Raw genomic sequence first — 19800 nt, 5'->3', positions numbered from 1 at the left:
TTTTAATAGTATCTTTTGATGAACAGATCTTAATTTTAAGGTTAGTGTTTTCGTGTCTTGTTTAAGAATCTTACTTTAAGGTCCTCAAGATGATCTCTTGTCTTCTAAAAGCATTATTGTTTTACCTTTCACATTTAGGTCATTAACCTACCTCGAATTTATTTTTTATAAGTAGTGTAAGGCAAGCATCCAGTCTTATTTTTCCCCCCATATGGAAAACCTATTGTTCCAGTGCCATTTTTAAAAAAGACTGTCCTTTCCCTACTCCAATGATGTGCCACCTCTGTCATAAATCAAAGGGCTGTGACGTCTTTGCTCTTTCCTGAGGATTGGCAGATGAGTCCAGGTAAAAGTGACCAAAAGCAGCAGTGGGATCTGCTGAGGTGAAGGTAAGAAGGAGAAGATGGAATGAGGGGTTGATGTCCCACTGACTCTCTGGCCTTATATATGTTCCCTACATCATTTTTATACTTTCCTCATCCCCTGCTGTCCCAGTCTCTAGTCTAGATCAGGGACAATTAAAGTGTGGTCCTTAGACCACCAACATCACCATCACCTGGGAGCTTTTTAGAAATGCAAGCTACAGATCTACTAGATCAGAATCTCTGGGGATATGTTTTAACAGTCTTTCCAAGTAACTCCTATGCATGTTAAAGAAAGTTTGAGGGTCACTCCTCTAGAGTAACCGCCACCACCCTGCCCCTTCCAGGGTAGAGGTGTCTTAGGCCTTCCCCAACTGCTTTCTTAGTCTGGCAATACTTCACTATCTTATTAGGTCCATGGTAGTATTAAGAAGATTTTTTTTTCCTGTTTAGACCTATTTTATTGTTGTCTTTAGAGGGGCAGTTACCCTGAATCACTTAGTTCACTATTACTGAAAGTGGAGGTCTACTGGATATAATATTACCAACAATTTGCCTGATATCATCATATGACAGTTGGTGGGGACAAAAACCAACATTAAGCAGGGAAAGGCGTTTGAGGATGGGTTATTTTAAGTAGTTGGTTTGTTAGTGCATGTTTTTACATTACAACTACTTTTGTCTAAAAAAAGCAAGTCACAATAATATTTATAGTATAATCCTGTTTATGTAAAAAATGATACCTGTATACTTGGTAAGTTCATCAAAAGAGGTATGGAAATACACCCAGTTGTGTTTTAACAGTAAACATTTGGAAAGTAAAAAAAGTTTTTAACAGTAATATGTTTGGAAAGGGAAGTGGTTGTGGGAGAGTGAGTGATTGGGGTGGGTGCTTTGACTGTTTATGCTCTATACTTCTCTGTTACTTGACTTTTTTTCATAGCAATGCATTACTATTTTGTTTTTAAAAGGCCTAAGGAAATTTCCTTTAGGTGGCCTCTAAAAAAAGAACTAAATGCATTTACATTGTCCTTAGCTGTTTCTAACCTATATTCATCAAACTACAGTTTTAGCTTTGCACCAGGCAAAAGGTTTTGAAGTTTCTGCCTGAAATTGGTAAAGGAATATCGTAGGAGATGTCAACTTGGAAGAGAAACACAGATGGGAAGTTGTAGGCTTTAGCATCAATTCCATCTTCACTAACCTGAAAAACTGGACAGGCAATGTATTTTATAAAGATTAAGAAGCAGCTCCTTATGAATTTTCTCAAGGCTGTGCCATTTTGAGTTGTAAAGCCGTTTTGAATCACATCTGAGAGTCTTTGCCTCTTAATCTAAATTTGGGTTGGGTGTTCTCAGAATTGGACCCTGAGGCAAAGATTGGAGTGCAAGTAGTTTCCTTGGGAGTATCTCAGGAGGCACACATCAGGGAGTGGGGAATTAAGACCTGGAAGGGAAGGAAACTAATGGGAAGGAAACTAATACAAAGTATGTAGACGAGCAGGTGGGAAACCCTGAGCAGATGGGGATCAGTCTTCCTAAGTCCCCTGAAACAGTGTAGAAAGTGTCTTGTAGCTTTTTCTACTGAAAGGGTGAGGAAGATGGAGTAATTATCAGTTAATTTCCAAAAGTCATTGGTGATGGGTTGCTCCTGGGAGCATTAGCTCCCTGGCACCTGATATCTGTGTGGTCTAAGCACAGCACTCAGGTAGTTACAGATGCTTACAGTAGAAGCCGTCAGCATGTGCTGGGTCTGTGTGGGTGAGTGAGACATGAGCAGGGCACTCATGGTCTCTACTACACATTTCTTCATCCAATGTGCATTTAAATTTTTTATCCTAATCACTATTTATTTTTGGTTCTTCTTTAGGATCACAGGTTTAATTTGGTGGTATTTTATATTTTTCCTTGTTTCTGATTTATCTTTAGTTTTCCCAGTAAAAAGAGTACCAATGCAATTACGTTACCAACTAGTTATTCTCAGGGAGGTTTTTTTTTTCCCAATATTTTTTTATATTCTCTAACAAATGATCTAAAGGTACAAAATGTGATTGACTTCTTTTCTTCACTTTGTGTTTGTAATCTTGACTAACAGAACCAGGAACTTCTATTGGACATAGATCCTAGGCTAATAAAAGCTACTTGAAAGTTATAAGAAAAATAGATAGATCATGTTGTTCACTAGGTATTTACTGATTATTCCTTAATATTCATTCAAATGTGTGTCTATTTTTTGGATAATCTTTCAGAAATTCAACATTCAAACCTCTCTTCCTATGAAGTTTACATTTTCTAGAGTTAGAAATCATTTGTATTTTTATGTAAATTAGCAGGAAAAACTTGGATTAGATATACGCTAGCATAAAACATGAGCCAACTTTTTAATGCTAAAACAGAATCTTTCCTAAGTGGAAGACTCATGGATTCTGATATAAAGATACCTTTTATAAGGTGGGTCTTGCTGCTGTGTGAAAATTGAGACACCAAAGAAGGCAAGAGTGGGATAGACATTTCCTATTGGTATTAATTAGCCAGGTGTATTCATTTGCTAGGGCTGCCATAGCAGGTATCACAAACCAGATGGCTAAAATAGGAAGAAATGTATTCTTTCACAATTCTGGAGGCTATAAGCCTGAAATCAAAGTGTTGGCAGGGCCATGCTCCCTCTGAAGGTTCTAGGGGAGAATCCTTTCTTGCTATTTCAGCTTCTGGTAGCCTCAGGCTTTCTTTGGTTTGTGGCAGTATAACTCCAGTCTTTGCCTCCATCTTCACGTGACCACATTCCCTCTGTGTCTCTGTTCACACTTCCCTCTTCTTATAAGGATACCAGTCATAATTAGATTAAGGGCCCACCCTACTCCAGATAGGCCTATTTAGCTAGTTCCCAAATAAAGAAAGTCACACTCTGAAGGGTTAGGACTTTAACCTGTCTTTTTTGGAGGACACTTTAAGCCATAGCATTAACACCAAGGCATCAAGATCAAGATTGATTTTAAAATTTATTTAAGTGAGTGTACATTCTATTTGGAAAGACAAAATTTGGAAAATGAAGGTAGAAAGAAAGCTTTAAGGCAGATTTTATTTTCTGATGATCAATGATCAATCAATGATGGAAATCATCATACTTAAAAAATATTTTCAAACTAACAGTTATCTAATTAAGTGAATAAAAATTGCAACCAGGAATTCTAATTAATGGGTCTTTTTTTCTTGTCAGCCTCTCTGAATTAAGTAATTAAAATCCCTCCAAACATATAGTTATTAGCAGATTTCTTCTAATTATTCTTATGGTAGTTTTTAAGGTTGATTTTTACATAACTTTAGAAGAACATACAACATATTTAAATATGTAATAGATGTGTTTTTCACTAAAAGCAAAATATTCAAAAAAATATACTGTAAAAACAAAATTCTCCCTCCCACTTCTGTCTTATCATTTACCTTTGTCTCCTCTTTAGATTCTTATGTATCTTTCCAAAACTATTCCCCCATGACTTAAAAAGATCATTTCTAAAAGAACAACACTAAGAGTGCTTAGCCTGAATTGCATTCATTCAACTTTCTCCCTGAATTCTTGCAGTCCTCATGATCTCTAACTCTGTGTTCTCAAATTATTTGAACTGAAAATCATTATCTTTGACTCTCTTCTCTCCTTTACCATTTATATACCATCCTTTTGATTTTATCTCCTGAATATTTCCTTTGTCTCTTCCTTCCTCCTTATTTTAATGAATTCTTTAATTTGAGCCTTGTTCATGCTTAAATTTCTTTACCTCCATTCTTGCTGCTGTTTTCCACAGTTAGAAAATACAAATCTCACTGTGTTATGTCTTTGATTAAAATATCTCGCCATCTTCCTACAAGATACTGCCAACATAAAGTCTATGGCTCACAAATTTCTTTGTGTTGCAACCTTGCCTGACATATTTTCTCAACTCTTCTAACAGTAAACTAAAGATTTTGGCTTCACATGGGCTCATTTACTGGAACTCTACCCTTTTGCTACTTGCTCAGCCCCATTTCCTAGTCATTCTTTAAGACATAGCCTAAAGCAGAAGTTTCCTACTCTTTAAAAAAAAACATTTTTATTATGGTAAACTATACATAAAATAAAATTTACCACTTTAATCATTTTAAGTGTACAATTTAGTGGCGTTAAGTACATTCACAGTATTGTACAACCATTACCCCTATCCATTTCTGGAACTGTTTCACCATCCCAAACTGAAACTCTGTATGCTTTAAATAATAACATCCCATTTTTTCCTCCTTCCAGCCCCTGGTAACCTCTGTTCTACATCCTTTCTCTATGAATTTCCCTATTTTAGGTACCTCATGTAAGTGGAACTATAAAATTTTTGTCTTTTTGTGTCTGGCTTATAGATTCTCAGTGTTCACTATTATTTATTTGAAGACAGCAGTTAGGAAGTGCAAAGCTGTTTACGATTATCAGGGTAATACAAAAATGTATTGTGTTTGGGCCAAGGGTCACGAGAATTAGACTCATTTGAGACCAAACTACTTTCAAATCATCAATCTATGTATACTTGAGGTGAATGAACTTATATAAAAGCTGATGTTATGGTCCATATTCTATAGACATACTTTCCTGGATATTCCTACCTGTCTACTTTCTCCTTGCCAATTGCAAACAGAACACAGATAAAGAGAATTAAAAATAGGACATGTTAGTATATCCCCATAAACTCAATATTACCAACCTCAAGTGGGCCCTCAGCTATATCCAGCTTTCCTGTTTGCTCTCCTGCTCTCTGCTGTCACAGCTCCCCCACTCTCCTCAAACCTCTTATTTATGCCCATTCCCTGCTTACATCCATCAATATCCTTAGCAGACAACCTTGCCTCCTACTTCGAATCAAAATAAAAGCCATCAGACATAGGAATCCTCTCATTTTCTCTCTAATTTTATGCTAGCCAAACCTAAAGCCTGCTATTCATTCCTTATTTATGGCTAATTTTCCCAGTTCTTTGGATCTTATCACGTACTAACTTTCTAGAAACTTTACACTATTAGACATCGCTTCTTCTTTTTTTTCTTTTATTGCTTTTAAGTGATTTTATTGAGGTAAATTCACATATCATAAAGTTAACCCTTTTAAAGTATATGATTTTTTTTAGTTTATTCACAAAGTTGTTTCAATCACCAGTAGTTCCTTCTTTCTTATATATACAGCTTGTCCCTCTCAAACTAGATTGTTTTCATCAACTATTTAAAGGTATCTTTTTTAATCTTTAAAAAACACTTCTTGAATACCACACTTCTCATCCTTCAATTAACATATGTTCTCTACTTTCCTTTTTTAAAACCTCTTGAAAGACTTATTTTTTTCAACCTCCTAATAACTCAGTTCAATCTATCCAGTTTATCTGCTCATCAAACTCAAATAGGTTTCACTAGGGTTGTCAGTGGCTTTTGCTTTGTTAAGTCCAAGGGACATTTTCAGTCATCGTGATTTGTCAGTAGTATTGGATGCTGTTGGGTCATTTCTTAAACTGTTATTCCCGTGGATTGCATGACCACATTTTCCTGATTTCCCTCCTCCTTCTCTAGCAACTTCTCAGTTTCTTTTGAAGGCTCATCCTCTTACACCTTGGCTGTTAAGTATTGGCATTACTTAAAATTGAGTCTTAGGCTCGCCTCTCTTCTCTCAGTTCTTTTCCTATGGATATCATCTGTATCTATGGATACAATTACTATTTAAATACAAATAACTTCCAGATTTGTATCTCTAGCCCTGATCTGCCCTCAGAGCTCCAGGTAGCATATTTAATCCCTGACTTGACATCTCATATGTTTCTCAAAGACATCTTAAAGTTAGCACATCTAAATATCAAACAGAAATTTCCCTCTCTCAAACCTGATTCTCTTCAGGATTTCTTAGCTCAATGTATCATACCACTGTCTGTTAGATTATGCAAGCCAAAAACCTAATCATCTTTAACCCATTCTCTCTCCATCATTTCTCATATGTAGTCCATCACGGAATTCTGGCAACATGTATATATATATGGATGTAATAATATACCTATATTTTCCTGTGTGTATGCATACATAGAGATAAAGGATAAAACATATATGGCAAAATGATACTTTAATGAATCTGGGTATACAGACATTATTATTGTAGCTTTTCTTTATTGGAAATTATTTCAAAACAAAAGGTAAAAACAAAACAAAAATTAAAATGTATGATTTTAATGTATAGAGATACAGTTAAAATACATGACAGTAATGGCACAATGAGGGGGTAATGGAGTAATTAAAAGTGTTATAGTGCTCCAATTAAAAGACAAAGTATAGTTAAACATAGAATTACCATATGATGCAAGAGTTCCACTCCCAGATTAATATTTGCAAAAGAACTGAAACCAGGTGCTCAAACAAATACATATGCAAGCATGTTCATCACAGCACTATTCACAATAGCCAGAAGGTGGAAGCAGCCCAAATGCCTATCAGGATGAGAGGATAAACAAATTATGGTAAGTACATACAATGAATATTATTTAGCCTTAAAAAGTAAATGACTGTAGATGCTAGACATGGATCAACCTTGAAAACATTATGCTAAGTGAAGGAACCTAGACACAAAGGTCACATAGTGTATGATTCCATATGTGTGAAATATCCAGAATAGGTAAATTCATAGAGACAGAACTGCAGATTGGTGTTTGCAGGGGCTAGTGGGAAGGGATGGGAGAAACTGTTTAATGAGTATGGGGTTCTATTTTAGAGTGATGGAAATATTTTGGAAGTTGATAGAAGTGGTGGTTGCATAGCATGAATGCTTAAGTACTAAATTACTTTAAAATGATTAATTTTGTGTTTGTGTAAATTTTGTCTCAATACATTTAAAAAAAAAAAAACAATATCAGATTGGATTTTAAAAACCCACCTGTATACTGCTTATAAGACATATCTGAAACATTAAGATAGAGAAATATTGAAAGTAAAGGATGGAGAAATACATATTGTGCAATTTCTAACCACCCCCCCCTTAAAAAAAAAGCTAATGTATTATACTAATATCAAAGTAGACTTTAAAGGAGTTAAAGGGAACATTTCATAATGCTAAATGTTCAATCTACCAGGAAGATAAAATAATTTTAAGTTTGTATATGCCTAGTAACATAATCTCAAAATATATAAAGCAAAAACTGATAGAACTAAATAAATTTTGTAAAAGACCCAAATCTACAATCATAATAGAATATTTTAATACTTCTTTTAGTAATTGATACAACAAGCAAACAAAATTTTAGTAAGAATATAGAAGATTTAAACAGTGTGATTAAGGAGCTTGACCCAATGGACATATACACAATACTGTACCTAACAACAACAGACATTCTTGTCAAGTACAAATGGAATGTTTACCAAAATTGTCCATGTTTTTAGCCATATAGCAAATGAGCAAATTTCACATGATTGAAATTAAAAAGAATATGTTATCTGACCATTATGGAATTAAAATTAGCAATCAATAATGAAAAGATTACTAGAAAATTACTAAATGTTTGGAAATTAGATAGTACACATCTGAAAGATTTCATGTTTTAAGGCTAAATCATAGTGGAAATAAAATGTTTTAACCCTAGGATAATGAAATGATAATGAAAATACAACATATCAAAATTTGTTGTATTCTTTTCTGACATATACAATCAAATTCTATAAATTAATAATCTCAAATGTATATATCCAAAATAAGAAAGGATAAAATCAGTGTTCTCAAACTATCCATCTGAAGGAGTTGAAAAAAGAACCCAGAGAAACCAGGTGGAAGAAACAATAAAGATAAGAGCAAATATTAATGAAACAGAAAAGAAAGAAACATGTAATAAAGAGGCTCAAAAAGGCCTAGAGTTGCTTCTTTGAAAACACTAATAAAATTGTTAAGTTCTCAGTAAGACTGGTGAAGGAGAATAAAAGGAAGCATAAAATCAGCATCAGGGACTCTGTTATAAAGAAAACTGGTGCAGGCAACTTCACTATACGTTTAAAGTCTCACACACATTCTTCCAGAGAATAGAAAAAGAGGAAAACTTGCCAGCTAGTTTTATGAGGTCAGAAGAGTCCTGATACCAAAACCATACAATGTAAGAAAGAAAAGTTAAAGACAAACCTCTTTCATGAACATAAATACACATTAAGTAAAATATTAGCAAGCTGTAATAAACATTAATGACAATATAATATGACTAAAATTCTAGTAATGCAAAGCAGATTTGATGTTAAAAAATTAATGTAACAGAATAAAGGAGAAAAGTCATATGATCATATTTATACGATGGAAAAAATTTAATAAGATTTGATCACTCGTGATTTAAAAAAAGATTTCTAGGAAAAGAGTAAGCTCTTTAATCTGAGAAAGGGTATCTACAAAAAAAAAACACTACATAAACAATTATACTTAATGGTGAAATATTGAATGCTTTCCCCCTCATACTGGGAACAGAGCCAGTCATGTTTACTATCACTGCTTCTATTCAGTCTTGTAGAATTCTTATATTAGATAAGATAAAAGTGACATTATTCACAACATGCTTGTGTATTTAGAAAATATGACAGAATTTGGGATATAAAGTATTAGAATTAGTATATGAAGTCATCTGAGTTGTTGGATACAAGGCCAATATGAAAAATGATTTGTATTTCATAATTGAGAACTTAAAGGAAATTTTTTTTAAAAAGATGCTGATTGTAGTAGCATTTAAAAAATTCAAATACCTGGGAATAAATCTAGTGAAAGTTCTAAAATTTCACCCAGAAAACTATGAAAAAGTATTGAGAGCAATTAATGAATAATTAGATAAATGGAAGGTTATATCATGTTTTGATTGGAAGACTTGATATTTTAAAGATGTCAAACCTCTCTAAAATTGATCTATAGATTCAACCAGATCCCAGTCAAAATCCTATCATGTTATTTTTTGTAGAAATTGACAAACTGACTCTAAATTTTTCTTGGGAATGCAAAGGTCCCAAAATGGGCAAGGTAGTCTCAAAGAACAAAGCTGAAGGAATTTGTATACATGAATCTTAAATCAAGACTATATAAATGTGCAATGATTAAGACAGTCAAGGGTAGACAAATTGACCAATGGAACAGAATGAGTATATAGACACAAATACACTTTGATTTGTGATAAAGATGGCACTGCAGAGTAATGGAGAAAGGAATGCTTTTTTCAAGAAATGGTGTTGAGTCCACTGGGTATCCTTGTAGGAGAGAAAATAAATTCTCACCCACCTCCTGCTATACAGAAAAAGTAAAGTTTACAAAGAGTTAAAAGGTAAAACTCCTATAGAATAAAACATCTATCATATTAACATAGAATATCTTCATGACCTTGGGATAGACAAATTTTTTTAAACCGGACATAGAAAGCAATAATTATAACTGCAAATATTTTTAAATTGGGCTACATTAAAATTAGGACTTACGTTAAACAAAATTTGAAGAGCTAAGCTCAGAGTGAAAGAACGTATTACAGTATCTAACGAAGAACTTGTCTACATAATATGCAAAAAACTACAAATAAATAAGAAAAAGGCAGCCCAATAGGAAAATAGGCAAAAGCCATGAACAGGTACTTTATAAGAGAAAATTCCCCATTAATCATTAAGGAAGTACAAATTCAAACTACAGCAAGACACTACACACTTAACATAAATTAAGAAGACTGACAATACCAAGTGTTGGAGGGAATGTAGCAAATGGAATTCTCAGATAATGCTGATGAGAGTGTAAATTAGTGCATCTGCTTTTGAAAACTGATTAGCAATGTATACTATGTTTGAGTAAATGTGTGACTTATGTCAGAGTAAGTCCAGTCTTAGGTATATGCTCAAGAGAAATGCATACATAAATCTATAAAATACATGTATAATAATGTTTATAACAGCTTTATTTGTAATAGTTTTAAAGTATAAACAACTTAAGTATCAATGGTAGAATGGATAAATTGAGGTATATTCCTATAGTGGAATATTACATGGCAAAGAAAAAACATACTAAGACTACATCCAACAATGTGGATGAATTTCACAATGTTGAGCAAAAGAAACTGATCAGAAAACAGTACACACTGTATGATTCCATTTCTGTAAATTTCAATAATGGGTTAATTTGTGGTGCAAAAAAGCTAGGATATCTGGAGAGGAGTAGAACATTGTGACTACATTGCTAATAATATTCTGTGTGTTGATCAAGGTGGTAATTATATGCATGTGTTCATCTGTGATACTTCATCAAGTCTACTTATGTTATACTGAATATATGTTATACTTCAGTATAGCACCTTTTCATGTTTGGCCTCCAAACCACTGATTATCTTCTGCTGTGTCAGTTGAATCTCTATTATATTTTTATTTTCCTATATTGATTTTGGTTTCCTTAAAAATCTTTCTTAGTTTGTCAACTCTCTTAACATCTCATCCATTTTTTTCTAACCTCACTCTGTCCTCTCTTTGATGGGCTCATGTTTCATAGGTGCTCTTTTTGCATTCTGCCAAGTATGCCGAACAATTCATTAAGAGGGGGTTGTGCCTGTGTGTGTGTGAGAGAGAGAGATCATTTTCTTATTCCTTTATGATTCTCTTTATTCAGTAGCTTTTTTATTAAAATCAGATTCTCTTTGTCCTTTCTTGAACATGGTGAAATCCATTCAGATTTATTTATAGGAATCATAGGGACAGTTGCTTTCTTCTTAGTAATGCTCAAATCCTCTGCTGAGATTTATACCTCAGAAATGAATTTGTGTCCATTCCTGTTGCCACTTTATAGCCAACAGGGGCCAGAAGCATTGCTGTGTTGTTTCCACTATTACTCTCAGTGAATCATGTAACTGAAAACCCACAACTGCCAGCATATATTCTAGTAAATTATTGCTAGAATTAACCTATCATTTTAATTCTTGAAGGACATGCCCCCTTACACACACACTCTCTCTCTCAGCCATGTAGAACATTGTTGCCAGGTGTCTTAGTTTGCTTCTATGTTGCCTGACTTCTTTTCTGGGAGTGTTAGTCACTGAAGTATGTAGAATGTAGTCAGGGGTCAGTACTCTGGTCTCCATAAACAGCAGCATTCATTTAGTAGAGCAACAAATGCTTAATATTCTGATTCAGGCAGATCCTAAATTTCAACTTAAAATATAAACTGGAAGTCTTTTTTTGTTAGTGAAAGCCTAGATTGGTCTTTCTTGGAGCAGGAGGAAGCTGTATTAGTGGACTTCTAGCCAGACTATTTTGAGCTGGAGGCCTTGCCCCCCATTCTTTTGGCCTGAGTGCATTGTTGGCCATGTGTGTGAAAGCTACCCAACCAGTATAGGTCAGTTCATCTGGGTGTTAGCTTCAGGTTTTAAGGTGGTGGGTTTGGCTAGAGAGAAGTTTCAGGCTTGGAAGCTGCAATTATTGCAGAATAAGAGTGAGTCACCTTGATAAACTGCCAAGTCTATCCAGTTAGCCATCAAATTTTAGGATTATAGATGGTAGGCTGAGGATAGATGAAGTCCTCCCTTGTCCTCACCTTGTAAATATACCTTTATTTTTTTCCCTGTTTTTAAGATATTTACTGGTTAAAAATAAATAAAACAGCATTATAGTTTTAAAAAAAGAAGACAGAATGGGAAAGTCTCTCTGGAATCCAGTCTTCCCCAAGATTTCTATTGCTACCAATTTGGTAAGGCATCTGTCCAGTTTCATTATATGAGTACACTGTATTTATATGTAATATATATAGTTTCAGAACCACTAATGGAATCACATTATGCATTCTGCCGTAAGTAATAATACTTAATATCTATTGAGTATTTACTGTGTGCCTGGAACTGTGGCAGTTATTTTACATGTATTTTCTCATTTAATTGTTGAATTGAAGTTACTATCCAAATTTTACAGAAACAAACTTAAGTTAAGTAACCGCCCCAAAGTTACATAGCTAGAAAGTGGCAGAGCCAGGACTTGAGCCCAAATCTGTTTGGCCACAGAATCTATATTCTTAACTTTATTCCATTGTTCTGAACCTGCATTTTACTTAGCAATGTATTTTTAACATTTTCCCATGCAAATGTATATCCATATATGTCTTGTCTTAATGGATAAAAACTGTTCCGTTATATGAATGACCCAGAATTCATTAATAAATCTCCAATTAATGGTTTTTTAGGTTGTTTCTAATCTATACCTCTCTGTTTGTGCTAGTCTCACACTGTTCTAATTACTGTAGCTTTATGGTTTATTTAAATATATAGTAAAGCAAGTTACATATTTTTCTTTCTAAACATTTTTAACTCTCAAGCAATTCATTCTTTTTTTTTTAACTTTATTTGGGGTTGGGGGTGAGGTAATTAGGTTTACTTATTTATTTATTTTTAGAGGAGGTACTGGGAATTAAACCCAGGACCTTGTGCATGCTTAGCATGCACTCTCCCACTTGAGCTATACCCTCCCCTCTCAGTTCATTCTTTTAGAATAATGATATATCAATTTGTAATATTCTCCAACATCCCTGTTATGAATTGTGTTAGATAAACATTATAATGGCTGGAATTTTTATCAGCACAACGTTGGTAAGAATGGATAAATTTTGAGTGCAGGGTCTGGGTAAAGCAAGTTTTAGGCCAGTGTCTCTGGACCTCAGCCCTGGAAGTTCATGAACCTAGAACATATACTTAATTGACTGTTGTTGGGGCATTTGAGTCATTCATAAGCATGGTTCTTGGATTTTTGCCTCATGAATCCTTTTTAAAAGCATTCATAAGAAATGTGCCATCATCTCTCAAAGGCACATAAACCAAACTTTACATACAACTTCAGGGTATTAGGGAACTCCTGAAATCCATTTATGGATCATAGATTAGTAATTTCTGCTATGGGGACTGAAGAACACCAAAATAGAGAAGTCTAATAAGTAATCTTAGAAAGTCTACTTAAGGGTTATATATTAGTGTTTGCAAAGAAAAATATTATTTTTGTGATACATGGATTCACAATACCTATTGTATGCAGATACTAAGAATGTTGAATTTTCCTGATGACCTTGGAATAAGAGTGAGGACTTTGACTAACAACCTTGGGAATGCCTAGGCTAAGCCAGGAGTAATTAGAGGAGTAGTAAGGAAGACAAGAGTCCAGGGTGATTGGACACAACATGAATTTTCAAGTCACTTAGACCTGACAATGAATCTCAGCTCTGCCCCTTACTGGCAATGGGAATTTAGTCAAGTCATACATCCTCTCTGAGTCTATATACGTTACAGCTGCTATTAATAACAACAGTAATAAAATACACTGAGAACATAGAGCATTTCTAAAGTTAAATGTGAGGCCATCATCAGAAAGAAGAGTCGGAGCAGAAGAGCAAAGTATTAGACGTGAATTTGAATTAAGTTTCTTCGTTGTTAAATTGTAGTTGTTCAGCAAAAGCTAGTCCTTGTAGAATGTTGAGACTAGAAGCCTGAACTGAGATTTCACTAAGAAAGCCTGTATTGTTGGTATCCTTCAGACATTTGAAGAAAAGGACTAATGAATTATTTTGATTGGAGAAGATGTACGTGTGCTTTAAAGGAATACCCAAGAGAATATATTGCCATTTTGTAGATCATTGGCTTTTAGTATTTCAACAATCATGACGGCAACAGCTCACATTTATTGGGAACTTACTCTATGCCAAGAACTATGCTAAACATTTTATATGCTTTCTCTCTTGATCTTGGCAATAGCCCCCAGAGGGTAGATAGCATCATTATCTGCATTTTATCAATGAAGTAATAGGACATAGACCTGGTAAGTGGTGGATCTAGGACTTACTCCCACATTTAAGCATCAAGCTGTTACCTCTCATATTAGTATACTCACGTTGCTGCAGTATAACCAAAAGTTCAAATGACTAGGGATTTTTGCATAATCGTCATCATGTACAGAATTTATTTTGAAAATGTGCAATTTGTTAGTTATCAAAACAGTCCTCCTCCTACATCTGAATTTCTATATAATGACGTTACTAAAGAAATACAAAATCCTAAAGTAACTTCTAATGCATCAAGCATTAGTGTTTTTATTTTATGCTTTTATTGTATTCTAATTTGTTGAAAGTCGGGTAAGTATGGAGTAGATTATTTTTTTCAGTTAACTAAATTCGATTAACTGGAACCTTATTGTTCTAACTATAATTATTAATATACCTGTTTATATATACAAGCATAAGAAAAAATTCAGTCTGTCCGTTAAGTATTTTATACAGATAAGTCCAAACATTTTCTCTCATCTGATCAGAAGTCTTTCAGATAAGGAACATAAATAATAGCTTTGACATTTTGCTGAACTTAAAGTTAATTTTTATCTTATGTAACAAAAATAGCACTTTGCAACTATACCATATAAAGATCATTTACATAAGATTATCTTATCTGAGAGCAATCTATTTTTGTTTTGTATTAAGTAAAACTATCATCTTAGTAATCTAAGGTGTCTTCTTGGCTGTTAAATCTTTTGTGGGGGTAATTAAGAGTACTGAGTGCAAAATAAAATATCTTAAATTTTAAAATATTTTTACTTTCAACTGTTTAAAAACTTGGTTATAATCTATAAAATTTTCTAAAAAGATTTGAAGGTGGTTTAGTGAATATACTGCTTGAGAACTTTAATTATGAGTTAATTTTCTTTATCTAAAATTTGAGTGCTCCTAATTTGTAATATAATGTTGGTGTGAAGGGAAAAAAAAAAAAACTAATGCCAGAAAGCTTTTGCGATAAGATCTCTACGTCTGAAGTGATGATCTAGTTAACTTAAAATGAAAGAGAAATACCAAAATTCCTTCACTAGCAATCAGCGGTTATTGAGGCCCTTTGGTTTTGTAAAAATGTTTATAGTTACAAAAGTATTTTATACTTTTATACGATTAAAATTTAATTTCCTTCCTTATTTTTGGTTTGGCTTTCTTTTGTCTGTTTTCTTCTCTTTTCTTCTTTTAATTGAAAAAAACAAATGGGACCAAATATAAGATGGTACCACTGTTTTCTCCTTTTGTATAATCTTGTTGCGTGTCTCTACATAAGCTGTTCTGGCCACTCATCGTAGTAACCAGCTGGGCCATTTCACCTGCTGGAGCCATTAAAGAGGACTCTCTCCCCCTAGATTAATCCCCTTCGACATTAGTTTTTTGCACTGACAACTGGAGCAGGCATTCAGAATTTGCAGGTGGCCAGTGTGACGCACATAATTGCCTACAATTTTAGGCAATGAATAAAAATGGTCTACATTACTTGTCAAAGGTTGTATATGCAGTGCCAAGTGAGATCTATGGGAAGCCTTTTAGGGTTTAAAGAACAGTTAATAGCAAGGCTGCACAGGGCTTTTTTAATCATAATGCATTTGTAATATAGCACTTTGATCTTCTCCTTGTAGGAAATGGTGTTACATTAGCCACTTTTTAACATTTATGAGTGAAATTCAGTTATAGAAGAGTAAAAGTGATTATTCTTAAGCAGAACATGTTAGATTTCATTAAAAGTTTTCAGCTTGCCCCTTCCTTGTTAAAATCTGTGGGAAGTCCTTTTCCTGGAGGGTTTCAAATCAGGATCTAAGGATATAGGGCTTTTTCCTTATTTTTCCTGTTGGTAACAGCAAGATTTGGAAGGAAGGTATACTAAATACTGAGGTGATTTATATAAGTGGATATTTATAGAATACTAACTGATTTATGGTAAAATAAATACATCAATGAAAATGTAGGAAATTTATTGCTAATAATTATGTATTACAATAAATTTTGAGAAATGCATATTTAAAACATATCCATAAATTATCTTTAACAACAACAACAATAACAAAAACAGATGACTCTCAAACGCACTTCTGGAAGAGCTAAGTTTGACCTTTCAGACCCAAGAGCCTTTTATTAACACCTGCCTGTAAGGAGAACCTTGCCACACGCAGCTTTTAGATTCAGAACCACAAAACTGATGAGGAAAGGCTTGAAGGGTTCAGTTTGTGTCACTTGCTGTTTGCCGTTTCCATTTCACAGATGATTAATCTTTCTGTGAAGAAAGGCCAGAGAAACAAAGCACATTGGGCTCTTCCTGCAGTTACTCCTTCTGAATGCACACTAGCTTGCTAACTAAAAGGCCTTTAGATTTCCAGCAGAGAGAGATGTTCTGAAAGTGAATGCAGCTGGTTGGAGGTCACCAGTGCAGGGCTCTTGCCATTGTGTAATGGAGGCTTTGGCAGGTTGTGTGGGGGGGCGTAGGGTTGAAGCGGGGACAGGAGAAGTGGGCAGGGAGAAGGTGTCGACAAAAAAATTAATTCAGAATAAAAAGGGTTTTGGTCAGTTGACTTAATATTTTGGAGGGTATATCATCAATAATAGGCTCAATTTTTTCTATTTTGTTTGTTTGTTTTTCTTTTTAAGGAAAAACTTGTATTTCAGTCTCTCTCCAGTACCCCCCTCTATTTCCTAATAGCATGTTTATCTTGCAAGTGACATCACTAGATAATGTTGAAATATTATTAACTCTTGTAGTCTTTATGTTTTAATTGTCTTGAAATTTTTAAGACTGTTACTAATTTTGCTAGTATTCCAACTTCATTATGTTAAAATTTTAATGCCACATTAATGTTTCATTGCTATTTGGTTTTTTAATGAGATATTGAAAATAATTATCTGTGTGACTTTGTTCTCTTTTTGTAAAAAAGTTGAGTTTATTTTTATTTTGAGAATTTGAAAACTTTTAATTTTAATATTTAGTATCTAAATGCTTAGTGTTCATCTTGTATTTACTTTTTTCTCAATTGTGTATAGGACATAATGTGCAAAGTCAAATCCTGGGTTATAGATCAAAAGAAACCTGTTCGCTTCTATCATGATTGGAATGACAAAGAGGTAAGTTACAAATATGATGCCATCTGTTATTACCTTTGCTTTGATTTCTTAGGCCACAAATTAGAGTTGTCATTATTTTACACTTATTATTATATGTAGTTAAACTTTATTTCTCACAATGATTGCTTATTCCTAGGCTTGCTTTTTTTTCTTTTCCCCTACTCCTGGTATTTCATGACAACTAATCTTCTAGAAACAAGAATTATAAAAATGAAAATGGCTACTTGTTTAAAAAGAGTTTTCTTTCAAGTTCTTCAGTGACTTACTCAATATTTACTCAACTTTTTAAAAGGATTCTTTATCTCCCACTTTAGATTGAAGTGTTGAATAAACACTTATTTCTGACTTCAAAACCAATGGTCTACTTGGTTAATCTTTCTGAAAAAGACTACATTAGAAAGAAAAACAAATGGTAAGTTTTTTTCTCCCCAGATATACCCAGATATATCAAATCCGTACACATACACACACACATGTACATATGTACTTGCTGCTATGTTTGATTTTATTTTTCTCATTATTAAAAAGTTTAAAATGGATGAGAAATCTTTGCCTGTTGTTTACATTTGGAGATGAGTCTCCTAATGATTTACACTTAGAGAACTTAAGGGAAAAAAAAATAGGCAATATTGAATTATACATATTTACTTATCAAATTTAAATTTAATAGACATTAATTTTTTTCTTTTGCAAAATCAGAATAAAAGTAGTTAGAGCAAAAAAAAACTTTTTGAACTAGAAATTTCTAGCTATGTTGATATTATATGTGACTCTAAAATACCCACTTGAGATTGTAGCTGGGCATACATATTTAAAGTCCAGATTGAATGCTTTAAGAATTTTTTTGAATTAAAAAAACTATATGTAAGTGGAAGGAAAGACAGATATTTGATTCAAATACTTTAAAATATACAAAGGTAAAAACTATTCATTCATGTGTTGATTGTTATTTTTGACATGTAACCAAAATGTACAGGGTTTCCTTTCGTTCACTAGTAACTTCAAAAAATCCTGTGTTCTTATAATATATGGGCATGTACACATTTGTAATAGTGCTCACTGGACCCTCATTATTTTATACTATTAAGCCATACAAACCAATGAAAACTATCCAAAGCAAAATATCTGAATTCTTCTAAAATATATTGTCGTTTTTTCCCCCTGTACTTCATTAAGTACTTAGATGCACATGGTTTCAATTTTCCATTAAAAATTCTCATTTCCATATGATATCAAAGAGTGAGAAGCTTTAAACTGAAAAATAAACATTCATAGACTGGAAGCCAAAACAATAATTAATGTCAGATGGTTAACTCCAATAAATCATTAGAATAAATTCTGTGAAATTACTGCAACTAAAAATGCCCTGTTGATAATACTATAAGACATTTTGTGTTCCTGATAGGAAGCTGAATTTGGCCTCTTTATTGGTAATGTTCTAGAAAACATAAACCTGACATGAAACTTTAGTTCTGCCTGGTCAGTGTCCTCCAATAGTTAATTTACTTAAAAATAAACAGTTCTGTCTTGTTTCTTATATAAAATTCTTATAAATTTCATGATTAGTATGTTAAAAATTGTTACCTTTGGGAAGAAATTTTAAAATAAATTATTTGACCTCAGTTAATAAATCTCATTGTGGTATGAATGGTAAGGTTTCCTGAGGCTCTGTGAAACAATACAGACATCAAAGTTTACATGAAAAGGGATGAGTCAGTTTCCTTGCCCAAAGGGGCTTCTCACACCTGTATTTGGATGATTACAGGTAGAACTCCCTGGCTCTAATTGTATAGTAAATACCATTTCCCAGAGCCTAATGGTAGGCAGACTGCTTGGGAGACGCCAGTCTGTGATTTAGCTGTCGCCAGACACCCCATGTTTTTTGTGAGACCAGTTGTGATGATGATATGGTTATAGCCAATTGAAAGTAAACTCTTGTCTAAATAGCAAATTTTAATTTATAAAAATGTAGAGGTACGGATGATCCTATTTATAAAACCAAATTTTAGATTTTATGTATGACTAATGATCTGGTTTGGGGTAGTGTGTATGTTTGATGGGGGTGGAGGGATCAGATCTTGTGGAAGTTAGTGTAATTGTAGCTGAAAGATCAAAGACTGGGTAACTGAGTGATGTTCCAGAAGAGAATTTACCACATAGCCATTTTCTGTACAGTTTCTGCCGCCTGCTGTTCCTATTTTCCCTCAAGCTAGCCATTGACTACCCCCTGTGCATCCCTGCTCGTAAAAAATGATTGAGGAAGTATTTGTCATGTATTTATGAGTGGGAAACATTGTGTGATAGGGAATGGCATCTACTGGAGCCAGAAAGATTGCCATTTTCCTTTCATTCAGCCATTCTGCTACAGCTTTAAATCCTCTGTTTATGCAACATAGCCTTTGTATTAAAGTGCAGAATAAATTTTTACTATGAAAGATATGAATGCTAGGTTTTCATCATTTATTACATTGCAAGCAGATGTAGATAGTTAAAATATATTTTAATTACTAAATCCTTTTAATTTGTGTTAGC

The 19800-nt window shown here is 33.6% G+C and overlaps 1 protein-coding gene across 3 annotated transcripts in view; it reads left to right on the top strand.

Moving 5' to 3' along the window:
- Positions 1–19800, top strand: part of OLA1 (Obg like ATPase 1) — a 145275-nt gene that overhangs the window by 87554 nt on the left and 37921 nt on the right. For all 3 annotated transcript variants that reach the window (XM_031678336.2, XM_031678337.2, XM_072961185.1), the window contains 2 exons: positions 17188–17268; positions 17583–17680. In XM_031678336.2, coding sequence (XP_031534196.1) covers positions 17188–17268; positions 17583–17680 — 179 coding nt within the window. The remainder of the gene's footprint in view (positions 1–17187; positions 17269–17582; positions 17681–19800) is intronic.

This window comes from Vicugna pacos, chromosome 5 (genome assembly GCF_048564905.1).
Source record: "Vicugna pacos chromosome 5, VicPac4, whole genome shotgun sequence".
NCBI lineage: Eukaryota > Metazoa > Chordata > Mammalia > Artiodactyla > Camelidae > Vicugna > Vicugna pacos.
This window is presented reverse-complemented; position numbering and strand designations above follow the sequence as displayed.